A 19,213-nucleotide genomic window follows, 5' to 3' on the forward strand; every position below is an offset into this window, starting at 1 on the left:
TTGCTGTACAAGATGAGTGCCTAACAAAATGGCATGTAATAAATAGCATTGAAACAAAGGGATCTAAATTCCAGAACTTCATAAAACAAGTTCATTATTCACATGTTGTCAGGAAGACACTCTGTTTCAAAGTACATGAGAAAACAGATGAGATGTGCTTTTGGTCTATCTGAAGGATAACAAGTGGGGAGAACGATACATTACAGTATATTCACACTATCCAGCCCTCTATGGCAAGCTCATTCTTTGTTTCCAAAGTGGGCAACTCCTTATTTCCTTAATAAATAGTTAAATCAGAGAAAGCTTATATTTAAAGGACCACTTCAAGAACCAAAGTTTTGTCTTCCTACCATCCCCTCTTGACATTAAAGAGGGCCATTTGTCACTAACTGTCCCTTTTCCTTTCACTGCTGCAACACTTGATCTCTGAGATCCACTTGTTCAGCCTGGCAAGCAGCACACCAAAAATCAGGGGTTTTGACAGCATAGCCCTTCTGGAAATGACCATACCCACATCAGATTGCTTCCCTTAGTGCAGAAAAGTGGACACCAAGCTTAGTCTTTGCATTCCACTTTGTGCCACCCTCTTCCCAAAACGAAGACTTAACACAAACATTAACCAAATTCCATGCCACCATACACCAACCTAATTTCTTATGGCTAGTCGCCTCCGTATGAGGAGACCCGCAAAAAAGCTAGGTTTTTTTGTTTTTTTTTTTTCCTCACAGCAGAGCATTTTAAAAAATACTGTGTCTTTGAACTCCAAATATTTTTTATAGCTTTGCTGCTACAAAGAGACAAAGCCCTTGCCAGCTGCCATTCAGTATTCAGTAACTTTACTCCTCAGAAGCCTTTACATAGATGTGCATCCCTCTGTTATGTTGGTCTATTACAAAGACTTCCATCCTCACCAAAACACTGAACTTCTGCCAAGCTTTGCTGGTTTTCTTCAGAATTTAGTTCTGAACACAACTTCTATCAAAGGGTAGAAGAGGGGTAGGGAAAAACTTTCTTCCACAAATTAAGGTATGTTCTTTCAATTTGCCAATAAAGAGCACCCATGAAGTACCCCAGCAGTGAGATTGGTTCCTTCCCAATATTAACCTCATTTCAGTTTGCATAATTCTGCATACAGACTTTTTAATAATCTGCCATTAGACTTCCACATAACAAAAATGTATGCTTAACTGGAACTCCCCAACACCTTGCAGTGAGTCATTCACATTTAAAAATGGGCACTGTGAAGGTTTTGTGTTGTACACGCAATTTTTCCTAACAGCCAGTACAAAAACTTGTGCAGTACTGAACACCTGTAATCTCCAGTTGAGTACTGAGTGTCTATGGGGATGGCTGCCAGCTCAGATGCTCTGCCCTTCTCCTACAGCTTCTTACTCCAGCAGCTGATTGATTGTGCCTGCTTCACTTGATTTGTTCTTGGTTGTTTTCTTGATTTCTCCTCATCACTCTTCCTGAACAGCCACTCTATGCTTTACTAATCAATCTGTCATTTTTTTACTGTGGTATTGGGAGTGAATTGTAAAGAATTTTTTCCAAATTCCCCATCAGGTTATGTTTTGGCTTGACAAATACACAGAAGATTTTATTTTCACCACCACTCCCTTTCAGATCCCTTCCGTTTGTCAATGCAAGCAGCCACCTTTCACTTGAAGGAAATATCAAAACTTGAACACAGCATTGTCAGATCATCACCAATTCCACCACACCTGAGGCTTCACTTGTTCTCTCACCAATTCCATCACACCTGGGGCTTCACTTGTTCGCTCACCAATTCCATCACACCTGGGGCTTCACTTGTTCTCTCCAGAATCTCATTCAGGCTGTACCTGTTGCCCTCTGTATGTCCCATCAAACAGAGCAAAAAGTTCTCATCAGCAATAAGATTTAAATTCTAGTTTTTCTGTAATTCAGCTTAAAAAGACAGCTTTTAGACACACTTGATACCTTCAGAATGGGGTCAACATTTAAGAGAAATAAAGTTTGAAACAGAAGCAGTAAGAGTCACATTAATACACGTATTTCTTTTAATTGTCCTGATCAGTTGGAATGTGGGAGCATTTCAGCAGCCCAATCTTCCAGACGTTCACTATTACACATGGCTTACTTACAACAAATACATCAAAGAAAAAGAGTGACTATGGATATTTTCTCCTGAACATACAGTGCAACAAAACCTTCAAGCAGCAGAGAAGTGTTTTGTTCCAGCACAACTTTTGCCTTCCAGCATTTTTTGCAGTGTACTGGATACTAACAAAAAGAATTCAAGAGCAGCTACAAGGAAATAAATTCACCACTGCCATGATTCAATACCCACATATTAGACACTGACATTTTGCTTCTGTGAAGTGTAACAGCAGTCACAACGTAAATCCACACCTTGTCACTTTCAGCAGCCCAAGTAATGCAACATCTGTGAATTTCAGTGCTTTATAGAGAATCTGAGAGTAGCTGAAAAAAAAACATAGTTTGGGCTAGGAGGGATAAAGAGTCTCCCAGTTAAACCACATGACATACTGTATATTCCCACATACCACAGGCCTCCAAAATCAACTTGCAAGAAGTCAGGCACTCTTTATTTTTATGCAGCCTTTGCTTTCTAGATGGACAGGCTTTCTGATGTTGCAAGATATAAATGTCCTACTCAAATGGGAGAAAGATCTATCGGTACTGATGTAATACAGCTACTCAGCAGGGCTGAAGAGCTCAGCAATCTCTTGACATATTTTCACTTTGAAAATTATTCCAGATGCTTTTAGGATAGACAATAGTAATAGCTACTTTTGACAAGGACATCTGAAAATCTGTGAGCTCCTTCAGATTGTGCTAAAATAAGTGTTACAGCCTTCCAGTTTAAAAACAGCTGATCAGCTCCATGCCTCATTTCACCTGGACTATCACCATAAAGACCATGTTCACCTGCAGCCACGAGGTTACCTCTTCACCCAGGCCAGTATTTGCCTTTAATGATAACAAAAGGGTCAGAAAATTAGTCCTATATCTGCAGAGGCAGGAAGCACTTCAGATCTCATAGTTAGATACTCCTTCAAAAAAAAACACAGGCTTCAGCCAAGAAGGACAGCAAGACACAGCAAAAAAAAAAAAAAAGAAGAGGAGGAGGAAACTAGCTCAGAAGCCATCCCTATTCCTCCATACCCTTGTGTGAATGAAAGGGAACTAGACAAAGAACAAAGCATTGTAACAGAATTACTTGCAGAGTAGAGAAGTCTGTAAGCAAATAGGATTCACATTTTTGGTTAGTTCTCACTGCAAGTATTTAGACAACTCTGCTGGTGATCACAACCAGGATCAGGCTGCACACACTAAGGAAATTGAAGTTAATCCTGGCCAGAGGAACATCAGTTCCTCAGCCCAAGAAAGCAGGCAGGACCAAATGTAAGGGAGGCCCGATCTTCTCCAGTTTCTGGATTCTTAGAAAATAGCACAACTTGCACACTTAGCCTCTGCTTTTGGGTCACCTGCAGCGTTGTTTTGCCCAGATTCCCCATATCATTATGATCAGTAAGTTTAGGCATGGCTGACTGCTGGAGTATCTGGAAAGTAAGTCTCATGCAGAGAAGATCTATTTCACACACTTAAGGGTTAGTGACTCCATCTGGGAATACCAAGAGAGTTCTGGGACACCAGTGAGGTGTCCAGAAATGTAAGAAATTTTGTTGAGGTTTTTTCGTCCCAGTCCCAATTTTAGGCTATTGCTGTTCAAAACAACATGGGTTCTAAGTCTTGGCCTTCCTAGAAGTAATTTCACACTGAGAAATCAGAGTGGTCTATATTTTAAAGACTCCCCCACTTCACTTACCATCACTTTCACTCTTACTTTTTAAGTCTTCCATCCACGTTGGAATAGTTTTTAATGCAACATAATCCCCCAAGTACTCTTTGCGTCTTTCTTCCAAGGTCATCTTCAGCAAACGCTCTGTTTAGGGGAAAGAGAAATAAGAAAAGTTTTGCAAGCTTTCATACATTGTTGCATACGAGTGACGCAGTAACCAATGCACTGCCCTTGATGAATGAAATGCCACTTGAGGGGACCAAGCATGAGTGATGCAGTGAGTTACAACAGGAGCTAACCATGGTGCATCTGTACAACTGCACATGCCCATTTCTGGCTATCCCACTTCTGCAAAGTTAACACCTCTTCCCCACACTCCAGGGGGAGAGGCTTCTTCCCCACATCACTATGTGCTGCTTCTTCCTGCCACTTTAATTCTTGTATTAGAGAACAGCAACTTTAGTTGTTTTATAGGGAGTTTTCAGGTATGAAAGTCTGTTCTGTAGGTCTTGCATTTGTAAACTGGAACTAAAAGAACAAAAGTTAAGTAAAGGCAGGGAGCATGGTGGGAAATTAATAAAATGCTACTACATAAAAAAAGAGATCAGAGCTACAGCAGACGTTTTGTCAATTGCTAGGTGTCCGAGGTGGTAAAAAAGGCAAGTTTAGCTTTAGAGATTTTCATGTGAATATTAATAGGACACACCGGGTTACCACACTAAAATACATATGGACAGTTGTTTTTGTTTTCTACTGAGAATGTCACCACCTCTTTTTTCAGATGTTTAGTGAAAAGTAAAGCCTCAAACATCACACAAGTATGACAGCAATTGCCAACTTCACTCTTCTTCAGACCCTGCTATAAATGGACTTTTACAGTAAAAAAAAAAAAAAAGCCATCACAATGACCCAAAACTACAAATAACCCCAGCACCTTAGCTCATTTTTGCAGTCACGTCCTCTTTTCCTTTCCTACCTCATCAATCCTTAGTATTAGCTCAGTACAAGATGAAGAGCTTTTTCCCTCACAAAAGAAGAGGGGAAAAGAAAAAGACCAGTAGAGAACATCATGACACCCATACTCTACTCAAATTTCTCAATCTGTTTTTACAGTAGATCTGTGCTACTTTAACCACACTAACAGTTTTTTCCTGACATGTTAATCAGCAATGACTGAAGAACTTTTAGGGGTGTGGGGAAAGGCTAGACCTGTGTTATTTGCATTTTACATAAAGGACTAGGCAGACATAAAAAGAACATTTTCATCTCAAGTTGAAGCAGCAAAAGATGAACACAGAAACTGCTTCTCAGATCAAATCTTAAACCAAGAAAGAAAATCACTTGGGTCTGGTTTGAGGTTATTTTGTGTTTTTTCAAAATAAAGTTTCCTAATTATGTAGGCTGCAGTCAGCACAGTCTAATTAGGCAAGTTTTGAGCACAGCCTTCCTTAACAAAATAAGTTTATTTTGTTATTTTTTTGACAGTATTACCAATTTCTTTGGCTGACAAAACCATTTCTCTCCCCTTTTTCAGCCTGGTATCTCAGTGGGATATTTACACCTGCCATTAGAACTGACTAATGAGGGCCACCATTCTGCACAACAGCTGTGCACCCACCTCTGTTACCCAAGCTCCAGGCATACAGAACTCCAAGTATGTGACATGTACACTGGAAGTCCTACAGGTGGGCAGACCTGAGAGAGCAGGTCAGTTTTGAGGGACTGACAAACAGAGCTAGTCTAGGTGCCTTTTGCTGAAGAGGCAACAGAGCCAGTCCTGTGCCTTCAAAACACAAGTTCTTCTCTGCAGGAAGGTTTTGCAAAAGTTTGTTCTTGTGAGTCGGCAGCAAGAACTTAAATTGAGTCTTACAAACCTCCCAGAGGATGCTCCCAACAGCCTTCACCACAAGCACAGTTTTCTGCCTGTGGCAGAAACTTGGGAAGTTTGCAGGCAGCCCAGTCCTGTGTCTAAGGCTCTGAAATCACCTCCACTCCTGCTCCATTTCAGCTGTCCTCATAGAAGATCTCCCCTGAGAGGATGTGGACCAACCCTTAATTACCAAGAAAGTAATTAAGAAAAGCAAGCATATTGTCAGTGGGTTTGAACTCAATATTTAGCAATCAGTGCTTTTTTCATTTTAAGAACTGCTTCAGAATATAAAAGGCTGAGAGCAACTGCACTCAGAGCTTCACGGGAAGAACAGAGCCAGTGAGCACAGCCAGCTTTGCAGGGGTTCAGGGGTGCTTGTGAAAGGTGAAGGCAGACCTGACAAGATTTGATTTCCAAAGTGCTGACTGGGTAAGAAGGAAGTTTGGCTTCTGTAGTTTTCCTCTCTGGTAAATGAGGTACTTGATAAGAACAGTCTTAAAGAGCTAAAAACTGAAGGGCAATGCCAGCAACAAAGAGAAAAGTTTTTTCTGCCCTCCTCACTCAATGTACTCAGGGCCAACATCAGCATGGTGCTGAACACTTACTGGACCAGAAGACTGGCAAATGCTCTTCGTTCTCACTGGGCAAAAAGACAGGGAGTTGTGGCCAGCTAGCACTCAAAAATGTGTCCTGGATGGAAAAACTTCAGCAGCACTGATATGCATTCAGTAACATCACCACTCTGATGGAGACCACCATCCTCATAACGGACGAGACACCAAAAGTGTCAGCAGCTCCAGTTTCCAGACCCTCCACTCTGCCCTCCTTACTAATGGTTTGAGTTCACTTGCCAAGCTATGAATTCACACAGAGAGTAACAGAGCTGAAAGAGACAAGTGAGAGTAATAATAACATTCACCAGAGCCTACCAGTAACTTTTCCCCATCTGCCCCTTGCATTTTTCAAAGGTAAAACATACAGCATTAAGGAAAAAGTCGGTTATAACTGATCACACATAAACAATCCTTGAGACAATTTAACCGTACTTTCTTCATTGAAAACAGAAACTTCTGTCAGGTAGAAATTTGTTGCCTCACCTTTACTAGAGAAACATGGATTGTAAGATGGTTTGAAAGAAAAAAACTCACTTCATTTGAGAGGAGTTTGACAGGAGCAACTAACCTACAGAAAAATAAGTTAATTTCTGTTTTAACAACTTTTCCTTAGAAACGTGCACTTGAATCCTGTTCATTGAACTGGTCTTCTGCCTTCTTAGCTTGAAACATACTTAGAGTCACCAGGGCAATGGAAGAAAAAAAGAGAACTTAAACTATGACCCTCTGATAGGTATTTCTTCCTCTCCTCATCTATTACAACATTTTTTGGAACACGCCAGGCAAGAAGCTTTGCTCCTCACAGATATAAACGTTTCACTTCCACTCTGTGAATTTTTTTCTTATTTTTACATTGGTCTCCCCGGGATCAATATAAAGTACAAACAAAACAATGCATCAAATGCTTGGCCCACAGTTTTCATCCTCTGGAGTTTGGCTTAGGGGCTTTATAAACTGAGAATACACAGCTCGGGGTCCTTAAAATACATATAAAAATACATAAATAGCTCAAAAGATGGGACGTAGGGGTGCTCTGAGATTCCCATACCCCAAACATTTCACCCTGGCTGAACGACACTAGAATCCAAACTGATAACACCAATGATGCCAATAAGCCACGCTTCCCCTCAGAAAACAAACGCATTGAAAGGAGAAAAAGCACGTTTTGAGAGCATGTGCCCAACTTTCCGGCCTGAAACACTCCCACAAGGTGACTTGGGGGCGGGAAGCCCTCCGGAGAGGGGTTGTTTACCGCCCTCCCTCGCTTGCTTCCCTCCGCCCCAGGGCTCCACTCCTCACGGATACGCCGAGATGTGGGGGAAACATCCCCAGTTCCCGCACGCCCGGGCTGCCATGAAGGCTGTTTCAGCCAGGAGACCCCAGGACAAACGCAGACAACACGGAGTTCCCCCTTCCCCACCCCGTCCCCTCAGCTGCGGCCGGCGGGAAGCGCTGCCGGACACCCCCTTGGTGAGGCGGCGGCTCTGAGGGCACCTGGACCACCCCCCCGCTTCCCTCGCTCCCTCCCGGCTCAGCGTGGGGTTAAAGGCGGGAGAAGCGGGCCCGGCCACCGGGAAGGGCGATAATACCTTTCTCCTCCCGCCACAGCTTTTTCCGCTTGTTGCCGGGGTACATGGTGGTGTGGCTGGCGGCGGCTTTGAGCTGCAGGTTCCCCAGGCTCACGAGGGGGTGGAGGAGACGCCGTGCCAGAGCCAGAGCCGAGCGATACCGACGCCCCGCGCCGCCGCTGGTACCGCTGATCCCGCCGGGTCCGGCTCCGCGCCCGCCGCACGGTGCCCGTCAGCCGGGTCACGCCTCGCTCTACCCCGACACCCCCGCAGCGCCCGCCCCGCTCCCCGCCGCCCGTTGGCTCCGGCAGCCGCCGCTCAGCAGCCGCCTCCTCCTCCTCCTCCTCCCGCACCGACCAGGAGGAGCTTGAGCGCGGTGGCGCCCGATCGGCAGGATTTGGGGGAGTGTGTTGTGCGGGGACACGGCGTGGCCGGTGCTTGGGTGCGACACTGCGTGCTCTGTGCGATGCTGGCGCTCGGAGCCCCCGCGGGGCGAGAGGGAGGGAGGGAGCGGGCGGACACCCCTGTCCCGTCCCGCCCCGCCACCGCCCCCCGCCCGCCTCCTCCGCCCCTCTGCTTCCGGGTTGCGGCGGTACCGGGCTGTGCCCGGGGCGGCGGGGCTGTTGCCGAGCGACAGCGCCGGGGCCCGGGCCCGAGCCTGGCCGGGCTCGCCCGCTCGCCAGCGCCTCCCGTGGGACGACGGCACCCGTGCGGCCCTGGAGCTTCCGGGACGCAGGAAACTGCCCCGACCGGTTTAAAAACAGGTGCTGGAGCTGCAGATGCCGCGCTGAGGTTTCCGGGACAGGGGCTGAGCTGGTGTGTCCGGAGAAGGGCAAGAGAGCTGGTGTAGGGTCTGGAGCACAAGCCCTATGAGGAGCAGCTGAGGGAGCTGGGGATGGTCAGCCTGGAGAAAAGGAAGCTCAGAGGTGGCCTTATCACTCTCTAGAACTCCCTGAAAGGAGGCTGCAGCCATGCGGTCCCATGTAACCAGCGTCGGGACAAGAGGACGTAGTCCTTAGCTGGGCCAGGGAAGTTCAGGTTGGACATTGGGAGGAATTTCTTCACAGAAAGGGTGATTAGACATTGGAATGGGTTTCCCAGAGAGGTGGTGGGGTTACCACCCCTGGAGGTGTTTAGGAAAAGATTGGACATGTCACTCAGTGCCGTATTGTAGTTGACAAACTGGTGTTCACTCAAAGGTTGAAGTCGATGATCTCGAAGGTTGTTTCCAACCTGTTTGATTCTGAGATTCTGTGACTCCTGGGATCCCTACACCACGCCCCCAGCCCCTGGTCCCACCCATTGCGAAAATCACCGCTGGCTGCAGCAGAGGCCAAGGTCCACCTGGGTCCAAGGGTCAAGGAAGGCACCTTGGCCCCTGTGTCACTCAGCCTTCTCTGTAACAAGAGTAATTTTCTCCTTCACACCAACTTCCATGGACTAAATAAATAAATAAATACAAAAGCTTCCCTACAACTTACAAATTCTCTTAGCTTCACTTGTGCCCCCATGGAGGGAAAGTCCCTTCCCCATGCAGGTGAATGGATTTAGCCCTGGAGCACAGCAGGTGCTTGACGTAGAGCAGGAGTGATGAGGGGCTGGTGTGACAAAGGACACATCACAGCCTCACTGTGCTTATTTGACACAGCTTCACCAAGAAAGAACAGTTCACAGGGGAACAGAGATGTCCAATTGAAGTCAAACACAGGGTCTACATCTCTTCATATGGAACATGGAATTCCAGGTAAATCATAAATCGCCATCTTGTGTGCAGCCCCTGGTCAAGGACTGGCTTTTCTCTTGTGATACCTTCTTGTGCTTTACATGTATCAAAGAAAGGTGAAGTACAATTTAGCAACATTTCGCTTCTTTTCTCATAGTATTTGCTAAACACAAACCTTAGCATCTCTACTATAACCATTAATCTTGGTACAGTTCCTTACAGCGAAATCATTAATCTTATCCCACTCGCTGATGCAGGAAAGAACCCAGTTTACTTTTTAATAAATCAGACTGAGTCCTCTTTACAAAACATATTTGAGCATTCATATTAGACCACCTATTGAAGGGTTGTTGCTATCTTTACCTGATTTCTTTGCTTTGCCCAGGTGATGTGCCTTGGTAGCCCAAGCACAATTTTCTCATCTTGATAAGAAGAATGAGAGAGAAACCAACAGGTAAATTTTTCTTTTCTTCTTTTTACATCTATTATGTGGAGCAAATATTTGAATGCATATCCTAGATCATTGAATATTTACCAGGCTACTGAATATTCTGGTGTCCTGTGGGATCTGTTCCACATTTTATAAATCAATGTTTATTGGACCAGAAGGGGAGAAAGAGAAAACTTAGCTTTCTTCCTATAGAGGCCATCTGCATGCATTCTGCAGTTTCATTTGTAAAAGCAGCTACAACAGCCATGATTTTGGAAAATATCTAAAGCAAGTATGTGTATATATAAAAGGGGAAAGAAAATTAAGCCTGATGTTTACACCAACACCAAAATGAAAGACAAGATAAAAGACAGGAATAAAACTGGTTTTCAGCTTAAAAATAGAAGTGTCCAAATGTTACAATTCCAGTAGGAAAATTCTTACTGCATTTTATATTTTTTTCTTCAGGTGCTGGTGATACAATTGATCCCACTGAAGAAGCAATAAATTGTGCCACTGACTGATATGAGCATGATCTGTCTTCTTACACTTGTTGATTCTGGAGGCCTGAAGGCAGAGAAACAATCAGCATTATCATGCATGGTGGGAAAATTCACCTAAAAGTAGCATTTCAGTACTTGGATGAAAACCAATCATGCTGCAAGCTGGGAGATTATTTTATGAGAACACTGTAGCAAGCTGGTATACATTGAGGGCTAAAGCAATGCTCAGAAGGGCTTTAAAAAGTCCTTCTGTTGAAAAAATGAGCATGAAAATAGCACCAACAGAAAATTGGTGTTGATCTAATGATTTGTGTGTATTTAGTCCATCCAAGGCCTAGTGAACTAGGTTCAGAATGATGGCATTCTGCAGAGGAAGACAGGAAAACTGAGCAATGTCCAAAATTAGTATTTAAGAGCTATATAGCCTAGATAGAATACTAATAGCTGTAAAATGAACATTTAACATATGGACAAAGTAATGACTGGTTAGAGAGTTCCCATTAGAGATATAATAGGAAATGTAAATTAATATGAGAGTGAATACTATGCTATAGAAATGAATAAATGTACCAAAGGAGAGCTAGAGCCTCGATCCAAACTGCTGGATCATCCAACTGAACCAGCATTAAGGCCTCTACTGCAGAATTTCCACTGCCATGAACCATCCTGACCAAAATAAAGGCAGTGGCACAGCAAATCCTGCGCTGAGCCCACCGCAGAGCAAAGCTGAGCAGATCCAGGGCCCTGCAGAAGGCAGTCTGGGGCCACTGGGTGAGCCCTGGGTCCATGGGGCTCAGCTGTGGTGTGGGAGCCATGGCACACCAGGAGAGTCGGTTTGAGATGCAGATCTTAAAGAAAGGATCAAAAGGATCAGTTGCTGGAGAAATAGAGAGGATGGGAATGGAAGTTGGCTGTTCCAAGTCTTGATAGTCTTAAAAACATTTGAAAAATTCTGTGTCAAAGAGGGAAGGGCAAATTAGTGCCACCTTCACAACCACAGCGTGGTACAGGGTCAGGGCCTGTGTTTGTGGACATTGAACCATGGGCAGCAAAACTGGGCACTTTTGTGAGAAAAGTTGTGAAGTTTAACAAGAAAATTTGTATGAAAACGGCAGGAAGCAGCTCTTTTTATTGTTTACAGTGGAAACCAGTTCTTTGGTTTTTACACTGTTCATTTTTTCCTTGAATACAGTGAAAAAGGTAAATATGAAATTAAGATGTCTTAAAAGTTCTTAAATAATTCAAATTTTCATAATTTAAATATCAATTTTATTGATAAAAATTTTAAATGCAGATCTATATTCAGATTATTTCCTCAATTTCTACCTCATTAAAGCAGAAAGCAACAGAACATTGTGGGCAGTTTCACATGTTAAGTAACTATTTCTTTGTCATGTATGTGAAAGTACCTTTTTAAACATATAATATCTGTAGCTATTAAACAAAATTGATTTATTACACTGATAATAGAGCAATATAATAATCTAAAATGTGTTTATAAATTATTTCTATTTAATAAAAATTTATTATTTATATTTAATAAAAATTTATTTCAGCCATCATTATTCTTTTCAAAGCTTGGTTGCATAGCAAACTGTGCACTATACATGGTCCCACTAATTTTGATAAACCCTGTGCCATGCACGTTTCCACTGCTGGAAATTCAAATACAGACTTACAGCCCCTGTACATTAACCATGAAGTCTCTCCTCCTGTCCATTCCAATCACATGCTGGAACTGTTCCAAGTCCTTTTCCCAAGGCTCCTGCAATATCGCTGGTAAGATGTCATCTTTTATTAGCACGTCCACTCTGAGATACACTAACATGCACTGAAAACATAAAATGCACATCATCCATCTTTCATGTGACAGCTGCATCCCACCTACTGAACTTTCAAGCTCATGGCACACCAGGGTCAAGGTTCTGTTAATAAAATGATGCTGAGTGGCAGAAGAGTGGGAGTTAACTGCCTGAAAGCATTTGATAAACTGTTACCTGTAGTTTCTTTGGTTTGTTGCCTTGGGCAAATGTGCTAAAGAGGAAACAAGTAACTACAAGCCCCATTTGTCCAAGTGGGTGAGTGGAGATGAAGATGAAAGGCAATATACTCGTGTTACTCACAGCTTTATGATTTTTGTTCACTTTGTCAGGGAACTATCTTTTGTTCCATGAAATAATTAGCTTAATATAGCTAAACTATTAGTGATAGCTAAACTATTCAAAGAAAGACATTGTTTCTGTACTTTTGATACGTCTTTTGATATGATTGCATGAATCTGTTGTTTCATAAGTAATCAAATGCACAGTGTTTCAGTTTAACCACTAAGGTTATAGTTGTATCTAGATATTGTCATTTTTGATAGTAAATAAATAACACATTAAACACATAAATATATTGAGATAATTAGTCAAATAATCTAATATATACCCATTATTAAGCGACACTTATGACAAGACTAATTTTTTAGTATTTTGATATGCATGTCTCATTTTTGATTTGTTGCAGCATTACAAACTTTGAGAAGAGAATTTTGTAGATCCTTTGTGGTCAGACCTATTTTAAATCAACTATTTTGGAAAACATTGTTCCAATATAGTAGTATTTTAACACAGTTCTGTCTGGTGATGTAAATGAGTGGAGCATTTTCCCAAGACTTAATTAGAGTTCCAAAATACCAGGTGTGATTATGTACACCATGTGGGACTGATGCATGTTATAATTACTGCATGTTGTTACCATGTTGTACCTGAGTTCTGCAGTCAGTGCTGCTGTTCATTACAGCCATAGGCAAAGGAGGCAAGGGAGAAAGGCAAAAGAGAAAGTGCTTTTCAGAGTTTCCACAATAACCCCACAGACCTGATGTTTCATGTGCAGCAGAAGACCCAGGGAAAAAAAGGCAGGAATATTCAACTTAGGCTCCTCTCCAGGATCAGCATCATATGGAAGAGATAAAAATACAATCTGAAAAATTCAGCAGTTGATCCAGACTGAAACTGTCTTCTGCTCCTGGAACTATTCCTGGCTCAGAGAGGAAAAGAGGAAACTGTCCCAACTCAGAGATGACTCAATGCAGAGTGGAGTGGAATGCCACACTGGCTTCCTGGGATTTTGCCACAGTTCAGGTGTTTGTAGGTGGGATGGTGGTGCTTGCACAAACCTTTTCAGGCTTCTGCCAGTGGCTGCTGGAAACAGAAGTAACTTTTAATCTCAGTTGTTCTGTATCTGAATAAACTAAGATGTATCTGAATGGAATAAGATGTATTCCACAAAGTACTTGATAGAAAAGAAAACTTTAAGTAGGAAATTACTCTTCCGTATGCTGCTTGAAAAAGCAGAATTCCTGTTCAGCCTACAGTGTCCTCAGTAAAAAATAAAGATTGAAAGCACAAACAGAATGAAAGTCAATGTGACCTCAATAGAGAAGAACAGAGTTTAAAAAAAAAAAAAAAAAAAAAAAAAAAAAAGAAAAAAAAAAAGAAAGGAAAAAAAAGAAAAAAGAAAAAAAAGCAGGGTATAACCATGTGCTCAAACATAAAGTACATAAAAGCAATTCCATTGACTTCACCAGCACCACTGATGTACTCTTTGACTGCTGGGTACTTGACCTCAGCAGGCTGTGTGCAACCTTCTTATCATCAAGAGAGTCAAGTGTCTCTGCAAGGACAGAACATAATTAAATGGGATCACATCTAGCAGAGGAAAGCATAATATTAATCTGCAGTAGTAGTAAAAATATTCCCTGGTTATAAAATTCCTTAAATGATAGCTTCTCTTCTTTCCAGAAAAACAACATCCTGGCATTAGAAATGGTCAAGCCAGGTGACCATAAGAAGAGGCAAACATGCATTTTCATGTTTTGGTTCTTCCCCCATGACTGCACACATCTACATTATACTTGGATTTTTATTTTAAGACTGAAAAGGGCAGAAGGCAAGTGGTTTATTCCAACATGCTGTGCCATTATAGAGCTGAACTGGGGCTGGTTGGGCTGGGAAGCAATTGGTTGCTAAAACCAATAAAAGATGGGAGTAAAGACATCTTTAAAAGACATCTAACATGCTAATTGTTAAATTAGGCTGAAATTACATTATTAAAGAAAGCTTTCAAGTGTCTGAAATGAAAGAATTTCATACATTCTGAGGAAATCTAGATCTTAGCAGAGGCGACATCCACTGTCATTATTCTACTATTTTTTCTGTTTTGTCTTTTATAACAACTTTGTCACCAGACTGAAAAAAAAAAAAAAAAAGCTAAGATGTGGTTGAGAGTTGAAAGAATGAGCAGACAGATAAATGATGTAAGAATTGGAAAAATAACTCAAAATTTTAAAATTACATACAGGGTAAAGCTGGTACAAAACAGTTGATAAAAACTGAGGCTATTTTGAACGTAGATGTTATACATCTTACTATTTCTGTTCCAACAGAGAACGTGCATCATCAAAATCAGTGGAATTATACCACTAAAAATATGTGTTTATTTAATATATAACAAGAAATAACTGAATTAATTTTCAAGTCTGCTTTTCCATCTCTCTCCTTTGCTTGGTTATTTTGTTTGGTTTAGTTTTTTTCCCTCCAAATGATGCCATCTATTCATGGCATCTTCTATTCATGTTGCTATTCTCACCATTTCTGATTGATTTTGTTGTTAAATCTATCCATTCCTACACACCTTTTGGTGCACAGACTGGAAGCAAATATCAAGGCACATTTTGATTATGAAAGTACAGGTGCTAGTGAACGTTAGTGAGATTCTATGTGTGATACAAACAGAATCCCAGCATGTACAAAGTGAAGAATTACGGATGCACTGTGGCTGGAAGGCCCACAGGAGATCTTAGTCCAAAGGAAGGTTGCACCAGGGTGCTCAGAGATTCGACAGGTTAGGTGCTGAACACCTCTCCAGGCCACCTGTCCCAGCCTTGGCTGGATTTGCTGAAGTTTACCACCACCCTTTTTACATTTTCATCTAGAATCCAGCTTTAAAGGAATAGTCCAAGGAATTTCAATTCAATTGACTGGTGTACCACAATACGTAGGGCTGCGTGAGCGTATCCCCACACTCTGTACTTTCTTGCACTACATTGCAAGAAAAGATCCTGATGTAGCCTCAGACTCTGCTGGATAGTGTGGCTTTTAGGCAAAGAACTGTATCTTTATACTGTATAGAGTCCAACACAAAAAAAAGAGCTGGGGTGGAGGGTGTCTGCTGAAGGAATGGCATGGTTATTTTCCAAGTAATTTTTCTTTCTAATTTTACTTTACTCTTTTGTCTTCTCTTGCATTTTGTTTGCTTTGCCTAACATTTTGTCTTCTTTATTGCTCATATTTCCATTAGTAGCACAGTGTATTTTTATAAATGTGGAGCAGAAAAGGAGCAGAAGCACGTGTAAATGCAACACATGCTTCTGCTCCTTTTCTCGCAATGCTTCCAGCATTGCACAAGCATATCTAAATTTTCCTTTTTTTTTCCATCTTAATACAATATACACCATATCCACTTCACTACTTTCCTCTCAATTAAATTGTTCTATATTATTTGTTTGGTGTGAAGGGAGAACAGAAATGTCATAAAAACAACTGCTTTACCTTTAATCACCTGGATATCATAAGAGTTTATGTGTATTGTATTCAATACACAATTATCTTATAACACTTGGCAAAAATTCATTCAAAATTTGGGAGTTCAGATTTTAAAGGAGATAATTTAAAAAAAAAATTAACATATTATATATAATAATACTGAGCCTGAATGGTGTTAATTAAAATGTCCTCCCCATAACTTGAATTTATTGCTTTGTAACTAGCGGTTACTATGATATACAAGAAAAGAAGGAGATTTGCATCACAATTCTTACAAGATGTTTCAATTCTCACTTTTGTTGCCCTGGTTATCAAGAGTTTTCTAAAGCCTTCTGAGTTTACATTCTTGTAGAGAACTTTCTCACACAACTTTCTGTAAACAACCTATTGTTTTGCATTCTTTCATAGAGGCGGAGAAATTTGATGTACAGGTAGTTTGTCCAGTGTCGTTGGAGAGGTGGCACGTTCATCCTCCAATCCACTGGCACCTTTTGAGAACTATAAAAGATTGGAGTCAGAAAAAATAAATTAGTCTCTTCATCATGACCAAGGCTGTGGTGCGTCATTTTTGCTTGTGTCATCTGGTGACACTCTTTCATTTTTTTTATAGTCCTCATCACCATTAACTATTTTTTGCCTGGTTACAGTAGTTTTTGTTGCTGGTATGTTAATAGCTTTTCCCAATATGCCCAAAACAGTGCAAATCTTTTTACTAGTCTACAAGTATTTCTTGACCTATAGGAGGCAGGTTTGTTTATATTCCTCCTCAAGTTGGTCAAGAATTGTATTATGAGTTCTGTTCTGTTCCTATCGAACTCCCCATTAAACCCTCCTTTTATTTTGACTGTGAGAAAATTATTTTTTGTAGATACAGAATGTTCTTTGCAACAGTGAATCCAAATCCAGGTACTAACAGTGTCAGTGAGAGCAGGGAGTGTAAAGCACTTTGCTCCCTCCTGCTGGGAGCTGGGCAGGACTCCAGTGCTGGTCCCTGCCCTCTCCTCCTCGGAGCTCTGCCATCCAGCAGCCTTATCCCCAATGGCTCTGCAGAGCTGTCTTGCTTCCAGGCTGTTTCCTGACTGCACAGTAACACGGAGGAGTTTGCATTGTGTATCCTCTTCTGTGGGTTATCTACAAGCTTGATAAAGGTCCTGATATTCTCTTGGTTGTTAATTCATCTGTACTTACGTACAAGAAGTAGTATAGTTAAGGCTGATATATAGCAAATTCTCCAAATAATCCATTCCAGAGAAAATGAAGACCTTCTGCCTGCTCATGCATAGCAGTCTAAGGGATAGCTAGCTGGCTAAAACATCACTTAATTTATGATTATTCATGTAGGTGGCTACAGCTCAGTGCCACTATACTGCCTTTTGTTATAAGCTGGAAAATGAATTTACCTTTTCTTTTCTTCTTTCAGCAATCCCTTCCTGAAAACCCTTTTAAGAAGTGGTCTGTAGTGTTCTCATTAGAATTTAATCTCTTATGTTTTAATAACTATCCTACCAGATTACTAAAGTGTTAGAATAATCTAAAATAAGGCAAGGCAAGGCAAGGCAAGGCAAGGCAAGGCAAGGCAAGGCAAGGCAAGGCAAGGCAAGGCAAGGCAAGGCAAGGCAAGGCAAGGCAAGGCAAGGCAAGGAAAGGAAAGGAAAGGAAAGGAAAGGAAAGGAAAGGAAAGGAAAGGAAAGGAAAGGAAAGGAAAGGAAAGGAAAGGAAAGGAAAGGAAAGGAAAGGAAAGGAAAGGAAAGGAAAGGAAAGGAAAGGAAAGGAAAGGAAAGGAAAGGAAAGGAAAGGAAAGGAAAGGAAAGGAAAGGAAAGGAAAGGAAAGGAAAGGAAAGGAAAGGAAAGGAAAGGAAAGGAAAGGAAAAAAGTATATAATTAGTTAGCAAATTAAGACTATTTGCCTCAGATACATTCTGTTTAGATAGAAACAAAACAGTTTTATAACAAAATGAACCCGTTTACCAATAACTTGCATATTCTCAGAAGCAGAAAACACTTTTTTTTAAACCACAGAGAAATAATGTTTCAAAACAAGTAAATGCATTTCAAAGCATAATTGTATAATTTATCAGGAAGAAGGTTTAGTCCCTTCAACACAGTCACAAACTGTGTTGCACATTACCTCTTTTAATAAATTTGAAAAATTGTCTGAAGTACCAGTACTTTTCAGTAGCACCCAAATTGCATCGACACAGTTATTTGAAGGTAGCATGGATAGGCAGCAGTCCCACACGCTCACTGCTAATGGAACCTTTGGAACTGGAGCATTTAGTGCCCACGCCTGGGAAGCAGCATTCAGGAGTCTCCAGGCAGGCTGTGGTGGTATCTGGGGTGACCCAAAGTGCTGTGGAGGCCAGCAGGAGCTGAGACCCTGCTGGGTGCCATGGTAATGAGGCTGGCCAAGCTTGGCAAAAATCAGCATGAACCATTCACATCGCTGAGGAATAACAGGAAGGGAGGGTCAGTCACTGTGTGTACCCTGAGTTTCCAGGAGGTGAGACCACAGCATCACTGATATTTGTGTGAATGACTTGCAGAACCTTCCAGGACTGGAAGATCACAAAGCAATGACAAAACTTCCAGTTGCTCCCAGGGAGCACTGCAGGGACTTGTGCTTCTTGTCAAGCCCTCACTCAGAGGGTTGCTGTTCTGTCTGGACACTGAGGTGACGAGAACACAGCAGGCAGGAAGAAGAGAGATCAGATGACGTCTCATAGACACTCACAGCTCTTATGAATGGCTATAATGGGACACAATCTAAACAATTCTCTGGAGGGCAGCTTCCACAGGGAAGAATAAGTCCATGCACTTCAGAGTGCAACTGCCCACCTTTGCAATTTGGTTGCCCAGCCCTGGCCACCACAGATGTTGAGACCATGTGTTCCCAAATGACTCGTCACCAATATTGCTGGAGATCTCAGGTCTGCACTTCACACAGCAGTAAAGTCCAGCAGCCATGTCCTGTGCTTGGGAGGAGCAGGAGCATCAGTTTGATACATTGCCTGGAATTTGCCACCAGGACCCAGAAATTAATTCAGTAAACAGCTACCACCTCACAGAAATTGTCCTCCATCCCCCAATCACACATCTTACTACAGATGGA

General features: G+C 42.0%; 2 protein-coding genes across 5 annotated transcripts in view; one reads left to right on the forward strand and one right to left on the reverse strand.

Moving 5' to 3' along the window:
• The window catches only part of MACROD2 (mono-ADP ribosylhydrolase 2), an 850,734-nt gene extending 842,437 nt beyond the window's left edge, over positions 1 to 8,297 (reverse strand). For 3 of the 4 annotated variants that reach the window (XM_053972442.1, XM_053972441.1, XM_053972439.1), the window contains exons 1-2: positions 7,882 to 8,297; positions 3,836 to 3,952 (exon numbers count right to left, since the gene is read on the reverse strand). In XM_053972442.1, the coding sequence (XP_053828417.1) occupies positions 3,836 to 3,952; positions 7,882 to 7,927 (163 nt within the window). In that variant the 5' untranslated portion in view covers positions 7,928 to 8,297. The remainder of the gene's footprint in view (positions 1 to 3,835; positions 3,953 to 7,881) is intronic. The other variant, XM_053972443.1, reaches the window with a different exon arrangement.
• A 13-nt stretch (positions 8,298 to 8,310) lies between these two features.
• Positions 8,311 to 10,537, forward strand: LOC128804576 (serine/arginine repetitive matrix protein 1-like). The gene is made up of 4 exons (XM_053972444.1): positions 8,311 to 8,624; positions 9,509 to 9,604; positions 9,969 to 10,037; positions 10,482 to 10,537. The coding sequence occupies exons 1-3, from the start codon at positions 8,327 to 8,329 to the stop codon at positions 9,983 to 9,985; spliced, it is 411 nt and encodes a 136-aa protein (XP_053828419.1). The 5' UTR covers positions 8,311 to 8,326; the 3' UTR covers positions 9,986 to 10,037; positions 10,482 to 10,537.
• The last annotated feature ends 8,676 nt before the right edge of the window (positions 10,538 to 19,213 follow it).

Source organism: Vidua macroura, chromosome 3, assembly GCF_024509145.1.
Source record: "Vidua macroura isolate BioBank_ID:100142 chromosome 3, ASM2450914v1, whole genome shotgun sequence".
Taxonomy (NCBI): Eukaryota; Metazoa; Chordata; class Aves; order Passeriformes; family Viduidae; genus Vidua; species Vidua macroura.

Bases quoted from the DNA above. Each gene is read 5' to 3' on its own strand.
- LOC128804576 (XM_053972444.1), top strand. From the start codon at position 8,327: ATGCTGGCGCTCGGAGCCCCCGCGGGGCGAGAGGGAGGGAGGGAGCGG. The intron at 8,625-9,508 runs GTGCTGGAGCTG...TATTTGACACAG, and splicing joins CCCGACCGGTTTAAAAACAG to CTTCACCAAGAAAGAACAGT.